The 10,781-nt window shown below is 60.3% G+C and overlaps 2 protein-coding genes across 2 annotated transcripts; both read right to left on the bottom strand.

Moving 5' to 3' along the window:
* Nucleotides 1-512: 512 nt before the first annotated feature.
* Nucleotides 513-1,523, bottom strand: JKF63_06459 (uncharacterized protein; the record flags this gene model as incomplete). Its single annotated transcript, XM_067902409.1, has 1 exon — nucleotides 513-1,523. One exon carries the CDS (start codon nucleotides 1,521-1,523, stop codon nucleotides 513-515), a length of 1,011 nt encoding a protein of 336 aa, XP_067759430.1.
* An 823-nt stretch (nucleotides 1,524-2,346) lies between these two features.
* On the bottom strand, nucleotides 2,347-10,230 carry JKF63_06458 (uncharacterized protein; the record flags this gene model as incomplete). The annotated part of the gene is made up of 1 exon (XM_067902408.1): nucleotides 2,347-10,230. One exon carries the CDS (start codon nucleotides 10,228-10,230, stop codon nucleotides 2,347-2,349), a length of 7,884 nt encoding a protein of 2,627 aa, XP_067759429.1.
* Nucleotides 10,231-10,781: the final 551 nt, after the last annotated feature.

Below are 10,781 nucleotides of genomic sequence, written 5' to 3'. Positions count from 1 at the left end.
TCCTCCCCCGCAGTGACGCCGCCCAGCGCTCGGCCGATAAAGCAACAAATGAGGAAGCGTGGATGGGATCTTGCTACACTGTGTCTCTCCTTTGTGTACGAGGGGGAGGCATCTGTGATCATTACAGCGAACGAACCTTCCTGGAAACGGCCTCCCTTCCAAGACACAGAGAGAGAGAGAGAGAGAGAGAGAGAGGCGGACAGACATCTGCACACACATACACATATTATACACATATTCATGTATATATATATACATATACATATGCCGTCGCGCACGTTGGATGACGCACCCCGTCGTCTCTAGCCACCTGGTTGTTCCCCCTGTGGAGGTCCAAAGAGTTTTTTTCTTCTCCATCACTCCCCCCCCCTGCAACAGCGTGGGCTTCTCACCTTTACCTGGCGCCTCTCTACCCCCCCCACCCCTCTTTCCCCTGCCGAGTGCTTCTACATGACCACTTCGTGGCAAAGTGGTGTTCATTTTTTTTTGTTGTTGTTGTTGTTGCCACTCTTCTACAACATGAAGCAAACATCAAAGTTGCGTTCACCGGTGCCACAGTAGATCTGCCCACACTCCAGCGTACCCGGGCGATACCAGAAAAGCGACCCTTCGTAGAAGAGGTTGCGCACACTCACAACATTTGCCGTTGCGTTGTACTTGACCGACCACACCCCTATTGGGGCATCGTCTGTGATGGGCTGAAGGTAATCGGTGTGCGGGTTGTACGTGGGACCGTAGAGGACGCGGTTCCGCTCCTCCTTGCCCAGACAACCCATCTTTACATAGCAAGACGGCTTCTTCGCATGGTGGAGAGGCTGGCCACCAAAGGTGCTGTTGCGTACACCGACAGACGCACCGTCTTGTAAAATATACAGCCCACGTACCGTCAGGCGGCAGGCTACGTCGTGCACCTGTACAAAGTGGGCTACGCGCATGGCTTCCGTGACACTAACGATGAAGAACTTAGGCATGCGCTTGCGCGGCGCAAGCACGGCAGCACCATCGCCATCCTCCTCGTCCTCCTCATCCGCCTCTTCGTCGCTGTTGTCCTCGCTTTCTTCGTCTTCGTCGTCGCTCTTGTTGGCATCCGCGGCGCGCGCGGCGGCGATGTCATCCTCGGCCTTTTTTAGGATCTCGTCGGGCGCCGGTATCGTAACGGCGGCCTCGTCCGTCTCTGCCGGCAGATCCTGACGCGTCTTATACTCGTAGTTTGGCACGCCTTGGTAGGGGCCCCGGAGGGCCTCGCAGAGAACCACTTGCTCCTCCGTCAGCGTCGAAAGCATTGTCCACGTACTTCCACCATCCACACTGTAGAAACTGACGGATGGCGCGAACTCTCCATTTGGGAAAGCTTGCGCGACCCAGTAGTTGGCCTTGACCCCGACGATCTTGCCCCACAGCTGCACCGGTGTGCCGCGGTACCGTTGCGACAACAGGGGTAGTGAGCACTGCAGCGCTGTTCGCTCCCCTGCCGTCAAACAACTGCCGTTTAACGTCAGGTACGCAGCGTTGGCGACTGACATGATTGAAAACTGAGACGACGGATAGGAAAAAGAAGTTCGATGGGAGGGGGCGGGGGGCGGGGGGGGCGGGGCCAAGCACACTAATGACACGTCTCCGCGCAATGAGCCGAGGTGAGGGGGATGAGCGCAAGAAAAGGCTGCTGTGTGAGAGAGACTAAGAAATGCGCTTGTACCTACGCGATGTGTACAGAGAGTGGAGAGAAATTTGGAGGGAGGGAAGGGTGTAGGGGAGGGGAGGGAAGTAATAGCCTTTGGTCTCCTGGTGGGGCTCTCGGTGTACACCAAGCAAATCGCAATGAAAGAGGTACACATATAGACACGTCCACATGTATACGTGAATACATATACATATGTGTATACATGTATATACATATGTGTGTGTGTATATGCACGCATGTATCGCCGCCGATGGGACAGCGCACGGGGCGAGGTGCACGACAAGAGAGAGTGCAAAAAAAAAAAAGAAGCAAAACAACCAAACAGCCAACCACCCGGATTGAGGCGTCCGTGTGTGCAGTGAAAAGAGGACGTTTGGGGCAAAAAAAGGGGCGGGGGGGGCAGAAGAAATCCTACTCCACCACACTGCAACGGAATGCGTGCGCGAGTACGCCTGGCTCTCCCTCCCTCCCTCCCTCCCCCCCCCCCCCACGCGTCTGGCGCTGACACCCACATCTCCTCTTGTGTGCGTCACCCCCTCTCCCCTTCCGCACCCCCTTTCTCGTGTGTGTGTGTGTGCGTGGGGAGGGGGGCGCGCTGCTACTTCGGCGATGTCGCCATTATGCATTGAGTCATCAATACAAGCTCGCCACAACTCTTTTTTTTTTCACGGTGGGCCGCTCGTCGAGCTCGAGACATTTTCAGTGATGACATTGCCACTGACGATGTAGGCCGCCCGTTGCCGCGCCGTCGCCACTGCTTCTTTGAACAGCGCCAGCAACTCCACCTGCTCCACGGAGCCTTGCCGCACTAACGCGTTCTGATACCACTGCGCCACCGTCCTCGCATTAGGCGGCAGAATCACGTAGCACAGGCCGCTACCGTGAACGAGGCGGCAGTTACGCGTCAGCACGGGTGTGTCTGGATAGTAGCGGTAGGCTGGCATGACGAGCAGCTCGACAAGCGCGCGACGCAGCGCCGGCTCCTCCTCTGGCGATGCCGCCTCCACGTCGTAGTGGGAGGTCAGCGACTCCGTCTTGGGGCTGTGGTAGTAGCAGCCCACTGGAACCGCGTGAAAGTGGAAGCGCGAGGCATTTGCAATGAAGGAGCCGAGCCAGTCCATGACAATCGAGGCCGCACACGCCAGCCAAGAGACCCTCAGAAAGTAGCAACAGCAAGCGTCGTATTGCTGCGGCAGGGTGATGTCGATGCTCATGAAGCGCTCCTGCACAGAGACGTCGAAGGCGACCGTTCGGCCAGTGACGCGGTCAATGACGTTACGTGTGTCGAGGGCAACCGGGTTGTCGTGGACGAGCACAACCTCCATCAACTGCGGTGGCGCAGGAAAGGTGAGGGGTGTGGTCTCAGAAAAGTCAAACGACACAGGATCCTCGTGTGGCCTCCACGCCACCTTGCCGTGCGTCGAGAGATGCACCGAAAAACGGTAGCCGATGAAGCGACAAAACTCCTCGTACGACGGAGGGTGGGTGGGGTCCTCAGGAAGCAAAACGACAGCCACCTCGCGCGAGCGCAGCCAGACGTCAGGCCCGCGTGGGATGAACGCATTCGGCCGCTCCTGCAACCATCGATCCAGAGCCTCCCAGTGGAATGCGTTGCGCTCGCCGACTTGAGCTTCCATATGCATCTCACGAACAGAAAACTCATCCGCCAGGTAGTTCCATAGCAGGTATCGGTAGCTCAGCATGTGCGTCACCTGTCCGTTACTGTACATACCTCGGTGAAGCATGCGCGTCACCGAAATAGTTTTCACCGTCTCGTCCAACTTGAGCGTGTGCGTCTGGTGCCCCAGCGACATCTCCAGTCGCGCGTTGGGAGACAAGTCGGCGCGCGGCCACTGAGCACCTGCAGCGAGGCCGGGGCTGTCGACGACGAGCTGATACTGCTGTTGGAGACGTTGCAGCACAAACTCCAACAAGCGTCGCCTTTCCTCCAGCGGGTCTGCCGGACTACCGCCGGGGGTGGTCACGGTGTACTGGTGCGGCGAAACACTGTAGAAGCTCTCTCGCGGGTAGGCCGGCTTGCTGCCGTACAGGGGCAGCAGCCGACACGTGCACAGACGCGTCCAGCTCGCCAGATGCGGTGGCTCGGAGGCTACATCGGGATGTTTCCACTGCCAGCGACGGCGCAGCACCGTGGCGGTGCTCACACTCTCTGCCGGCTGCGAGAATCCCGTCATGTCCTCGCGCTGCTCCTCCTCGGAACCCTGACGAAGGGGGTTGATTGGTTTGATCGCAAATAGCAGGCTGTCACGCAGCTGCACAAAGCCCACAGTCACTGTAGTGCCCGGCATCAGCGGGACATCGTCGAGGTAAAACGGTCCGAGCCCTGAGGGTTGTCCGGCTAGGTGCGTCGCGGTGGTCGGAGTCGGGAAGGACGAGAGCGGATCATCAATGCTGGTGCCTCCCGGTCCGCTAGCCGATGTCACTGGCATCGCGAGTGCCCGGGGAGAGGGCAGCGGTGGTGCTCCGGCGGCTGATGTCGGGGAGCCCGTGACTGTCACAATCGTTGGCAGGCGCAGCGGCCGGGATTGAGCGGCTGGCGTCACAGACGTACCGCTGCCCGAAGTGCTATTTTGTGCAGGCGATGAGGTCCCTGCTGGTGCCGTCGCGTTGAGAGTCACTGGCAATGCCGCCTCTGGACTGACATGCACACTGCTTGACGCGTGAGCAGTGCAGCGGGGTGGCGACGACGACGACGACGACAGTGGTGTTCGTGGTGGCGGTGACACCGCTGCTGTTGTGCCTTTGGCTGTGGCGGCAAACGATTGGGCTCTGCGGCTCGCACTGTTACCGCTGGTGCTTTCCCTATCGCACCACATCGCTCTCTCACCTGGAAGATGCGGGAGCTCCGGGGTTGGTGTTTCACCATCGACCGAGCCAGCAACAGGGGGGGTGGGCTTGGCGGCGACACCGCAGCTCGTCCTTGACACTAAGCAGCCCCTCTCCGCTTCCTCCTTCCCCTCCCTGGAATTCTCAAAGCAGCTCTGCTGTCTGGCTGATGCCGCAGCAACCGCGGCGCTCGAGTGTGCCTCTCCTCCTCCTCCTCCTTTGCCGTGAGGGAACTGAAGCGCCATGCAAACGTCTTTGGCCCGCTTCTCTATTGCTTCATCGCCTACGGCAATTGTGCCGTCACCGCGCGGAGAAGCCGGGGTCGTTGGGCCACGCTGGTCCGGTGCCACCTCACCGCCTTCGTCCGGGGTCGACACAAACAGTTGCTGAGTGATGCGGAGGAGGATCTCCTCGGGGGATTGGAAGTGAAGGCTGTTGCTGTGCGTAGGGATGATGAGCGTCCGCCCATCCGGGGTGATGCCGCTATGGGAGCGGCAGAAAACCTCAGTAGCGCGGAAGACAGATTGGAATCGATAAACATCACCAGCGCCACCGCCGCCTTCACGGCCACCGCGGGTGCCGCCGCCCGACTCTTTGGACCCTCCCACGGCTGTGGCCAGGGCTGCCGATGACGCCGCAGTGCCCCCGCGGTTCACCTTCTGCCCTCCCAGGCTCCCACTGGCGTGCTGTGGAGGCAACAGACCGTCAGTGCTGCTGTCGCTGATGGTGAGAGTATCCTCATTGTTTGTATCGGCCTCGGAGGTGAACTCGAGCTCCTCATCCAACGTGAGCCGGTCGTCGCGACCAGTAAAACAGCTCATCAGATATGCCCAGTAGTTGTCGTTCAGCACGAGTTGAGGTGACCAGAACGACCGCGGCAGCACCGCCGCGTTGATGGTAACCTCCAATACGAGATACCCACTGCGCAAGTCGCTGTCCACCACGTTGCAGCCGCAAAAGACAGCGTCGCTGCGCGTGCTGCTCAAAGCCCTGTGCCACCTCTTCGCTGGCAACTGCACAGAGGCGTTATTGTGACAAGACCCACCAGGTGCCCCCGTGGCGTCGTCTTCTAGAGCCCTGGACCGCCCATCACGGCACTGAAGATGCCTGCGACGCATGGTGGCTGCTGCTGTAAAGGGTGATGAGCCGCCAGAGACACTGATCGCAGTGGCAGCACCACCACTGCCTCCCTGGCGCGCCGCCAGGTTGACTGGTGCCGATGCACTCGTTGCAGCAGTGCTCCCGCCCAGAGAAACAGCTGCCGCACCGCCAACGCTATCCTGGTGTGGTTTTGACGCGTGGAGGCAGTACCATGCGCAAGAGGCACAAGGGACAGCCAGAGCCATGACATCGCGGTACACGTGACCATCATCTAGGCGCAGTTGGACCGGCCGCAGCCCACCACCGATGCGATGGACGCCGTTGCTGCGACTCACTCCGAGGTCTCTGCCAGCGGCGGTGGTGGCGGCCGCCATGGTAGTAACGATAGAGTTCGTGCTTGACTTGGGACTGCCCCCGCGCCAAAGTACCGATCGGGTTTGCTGGCGAGGTGCGCTGTTGTCGCATCCCAGGAGAGATGACCCGACACTGTGTCCGGAGTGCTCGAAGGCGCCGAGGGAGTGTTGCTCGGGGTTCGCCATTGTCTTGTGATCAAAGGAGCGGCTGATATGCAACGCTGGCTTACAACCGGTAGCGTAGTAGGAAGGCAGGCTGTTGGGATGGCGAGGATGGCCGCTGCCAAACGCGGCGGCCGCTACCAGCATCACTGCGGCGCGTGGGCACGCGTTCTCGGCAGGAACGGCAACGTGGTTGTACCCTAGCCCCGACGCCGTGACAGCCCCACTGCGCAAGCGCCGCAGATGGAGAGGGCTACCAGCGGCGGCAGCGGCGGCTGCAACCGATGTAGGGGTGGCCTCACTTCCCCATATGCCGTTGCTAGGCGCACCGCCACTAGTAAATGGTGTGCTGTTGAAGGTGTAGCTCGGCTGCACATATCGTGCGGGCTGCAGCAGTGGGCTGTAGAGAGTACTCGGTGGCCCTGTATGAGAGGGGAGTGCCGCTTTTAGCCCCTGTTGCAGTTGCGTCTGTTGCCAACCCGTGCCGCCTTGCAACGTCATTGTGCCGACGCCAGCCACACCGTGTGGAATCGATTCCTGAGTTGGGGGCGCCGATGAGGCAAAAATCTTGTTGCCTGTCTTCGCAGTGCGCGCCCATAGAGGACTGCTGCATGTGAAGGCTGTTGGCATTGGTGCCCTGGCGCCGAGCCAGCCGGTCGATGCTACTCTGCGGCTCGCATCGACAAGTGGTGACGACGGTGAGAAGGCGTGCTCAGCGCTAATGCTCCCGGTCCACGAGACACTAGAGAGATCTGCCGCACACGGCTGAGGGTAGAGAGGAACAAGAGGTTGAGAAGAGACACATCCGGTACCGGCTGCAGCGACAGTAAAGCCAGCGGCCACCCCAGCAGATCGACCCATGTGATGTGACTCTGCTGTACCGCCGCCTAAGCCGTAAACGTACAACAGTGTGTCAGGAGAGTGAGGATGCACCGGCAGCGTCACCTCCGGCACAGGGTAGGGGCGCAGCCCCAGCCCAGGAATGAGCAGCGGCGCATGGCAGCACGTGAGAGAAGCCTCCTCGGCCCCAATGCCATGATTTCCACTGGAGTCCAGCGTCGCCGCAGCCGCAGCGACAGTGACAGCGGCCCTCCCGACAATGCCGCCCGCCACGTCTCCAGCGGCGGAGGCGCTGCCATCCTCCTCACCACCGTCACCAGCTGCACCCCCCGACAACAACGTCGACACCGAGTACAACTGCGACGGCTGCGACGGCCGCGTTTGTGCATGTGGCTGTGGCTGTGGCAGCGTCGGCCACAGAGTCTTCAGCGCCGCCAATACCGAGTGCTGTCTCTGCCAGCATTCCTTCGGTAGGAGCTCGAACACCGTCTCACCCCCACTTTTGTGTTGAAGAGAGGCATTGAAGAAGAACACCGACATCCACTCAGGGGTTTCGTAGTAGTGCTCCACCTCCCCTGGGGATACGGGTGAGGCGGGCACACGACCAGGCGCACCGCGCGCCCCAAGGCCCGCACCGGCCGGTGCATGACTATGCAAGTGGTACTGCGACCGCAGGGTGTCGTCGATAGACGTGTACTCGAGGAGCGGTGTCACATGCAAAGGAGGGCGGCCAATGCAAACAACGTGCACCTTCTCGAGCCCGATGTCGTGCAGCCGAGCACATACAACCTGAACAAGGTTGTTCGTGACCTGATAAAGCCCTTTTCCAGCGGACACGACCGTCACAGCGTGCCCGCATAGCGTGAGATTACGATCAATGTAGTTGTGAGTGCACCGCTCCAGCACAATACCGAGTGCCTCAAGAATGTTCGACTGTTTTGCATGCACAAACAATTGCTGCACAGTAATCTCATCGATGTGTCGCTGTCGAGACTGCACGTAGGCGTCAAAGGTCGTCTCAGTGGCGGTGGTGGCAGTGGCAGCAGCAGCAGCAGCAGCAGACGAAGAAAATACGGTATTGGGGCGGGCCCACTTTCGAGTCTCGGGCGTTGTAGGGAACTGGCTTGTGGATCCGGTGGAGGGTGACATGTCGTTCATACCCCTTTCCTGTGATGAGTAATGTTCAGTGTAAAGGTCGTCGCTATCGTTCACTGGCCTGCCCCGCACACCCTTGGCCTCACCAGAGACCGGATGTAACGCTGTCGCGGCCTCACGATAAGCTACACACTCTGCCTCTAGCCTCCGCCGCGCCGAGTCCTGCACTCCCCGCAACACACGCTGCACAAGCGCTTCGCAATGCATGCGGATCTCCTCCACAATGTCGACGTTGTTGCGCAGCTCTCGCGGCAACTCTAGCATATGAAAGACATCTCTGTGTCGGTCGAATTGAAACTCCCTGTGCAGCCGTCCGGTGAACACGACACAAATAAGCGGGGAGGCCTTGCGCTTCGGGAGCTGCTTCAGCAGCAGCTCACTCAGGAACTTGCGAATCGCCAAGGTGAGGGCGATGCGACCGTCTATCGTCGTCTCCCACATTTCACTCGACAGCTCAAGAAGAATATAGTAGACAGGCGACAGGGACTGAAAGTTGATGCGGGTCGTGGGCACCACAATGCCACAGCCGACGCGGACGTTCGCATTGGCGCCGATCACCGACGCCGCGGCGGCGGCGGCGGCCCCGGTAACACAGGCGGCCCCAGCACCGATGTTCGCGGCACTCCCGCTAGTCCCACAACCAGGAACAGCCGTGCTGGTAGCGCCACTGGAGGATACTCCTCCAGGAGGCGCTGCGGCTGCTGACGATGCATTCACACACGCGTTGGGGGCTGATAACGCAGAGCTTACGATGGAAGTGGCAGCACCGCTTGATGTTTTATTCGGCGAGCTCACCACTGATTGTAGCATCTCTCGTACGCGAATGCGGAAGCCGCAGACGTGTGTCTCCTCACCCTCGTACAGAATGCGTTCCCGCAGCGCCTCCGATATGAGAAACATGTCTGATCGGCTGAGGTACTGGTTGACCACGGTCAGCTCAACGTGAGAAAGGCCGTAGCGCCTCTGTACGTCCTGGTACGAGCTCAGGATGCGAGCCATGACTTTGCCCTTGGCCACCTCGTTGATAAGCGCGCATTTCGAAGTGAGGGACTGGCTCACACTGATGGCACCATTGGCGTGGCTCACCTCCTTCTCATTGAACGCCATGGCGCGGCATATCCACCCACCTGAGGGGTGCATGAGGAAACACGAGCCACCGGCCGTCCCCACGCCACCAACTGACGCGCCGCCGGCGCCACCGCCGCCGCCTGCTCCTCCGCTGCCGGGGCCGGCAGCAGGACCCGGAACGCCGCTCATCGGTGAGGCGTTCGTATAGGTGGCGTTGCCCAACATGCTTGTGTTGATGCCGACAGGACCCCCTTGCGCAGAGCCGCCGAGAATGGCGGCGGCGGCGGTTGAAGCACCACTGCGCGCCAAGGTGGCCGAGGATTGCGACCACTCACTGCCTCGACTGGCTGCGACAGACTGCGCAAGCGTTACGCTGCCACTGTCGCCGCCGCCACCGAGGCTGCCAAAACCGCCGCCTGGCGTAGTAAAATGGATGGACGATAGGCCCATCAAGTCGACATGAGAATTGTGTCTGACCGACGAGACGCTCTGCGTGCGTGGAGGTAATCCGCGGTGGGCGGGGGCTGTCCCGTCAGCGGTGGAGCTCACCAGCGGGCTAACGGGGGCGAGCCCAGAGAGATTGTGATGACTTCCAACGCCGCCGCCGGCTTGGCTGTGGTGCAAAGGCTGGAAAAAAGGGCGCAGCTCCACAATGGCCTCGACTAAGGTCTCCACGCTTTCGGTGGCCGCCGAGGACGACGTGGCGGCGGTAGCGCGCCTGCCCTCATGCTGGCTGGACAACTGCTGCGAGGTGGCAGATAGAAGATGACCCGACGGGGGAAGCAGAGCACCGGCAGATGGCGACGAAGTAGACGATGAAATCAAGGGCGCTGCCGGTGCCGGAGGACGTGCTGCAGCGACGGGGTTGGCCAAGTTGAAATTCTTTGGGCAGAAAAGAAAGGCGGCCTTCGAGAGGCTGTCACCGTGGGTTCGAAAAACCAGCGATACCGGTGCGTCGCTGCCCTGTGGGACGTTGGGCTGGTTGCTGTGCCGCTGTTGGCGGCGTAGGCAGGCACCCTTCATGCAGAAGCGGCGGGTGGGGGAGGGGAGGGGGGAGGGAGTGGGGGGACGTGGTGCAACGAACTCGACGGTTAGTCACTCTACGTGAACGAGGCACCCCGCTTTCGAAGACAAAGGGATGGTGGAAGTGGTGGCAATGCTGCACGACCCCTGGCGCCCTATGATGAGCGGTAGGTGCGACCGTTCACGCACCGTAGATGAAGGCCAACGTGACGAAGACGGAGAAAGAGAGAAGGGGAGAGGGGGTGACTGTAACGTGACCAGACCACCCCCATTCGCTGGTTTCTGCACTTCGGCTCTTTTGCGAGGGGGAGACACAACAGTTGAGGCTCGTGGATGAGTGGGGGGGAGAAGCAGCAATCCAGGTTGTGTGGGAAGGGGGGGGGGGGAAGGTAAAGGAGGGGGTGAAGAGCGCACAAGATGGGGTGGAGTAGAGGAATAAGGCACAGGAAGACGGTAAGGGGGGGGTAGACGAGGAAGAAGTAGTGCGCTGCTTCACTCTTTTGTGATCTTCGCAGTATAAAGACATATATATATATATATGTATGCATAGG

This window comes from Porcisia hertigi, chromosome 7 (genome assembly GCF_017918235.1).
Source record: "Porcisia hertigi strain C119 chromosome 7, whole genome shotgun sequence".
Lineage (NCBI taxonomy): Eukaryota > Euglenozoa > Kinetoplastea > Trypanosomatida > Trypanosomatidae > Porcisia > Porcisia hertigi.
This window is presented reverse-complemented; position numbering and strand designations above follow the sequence as displayed.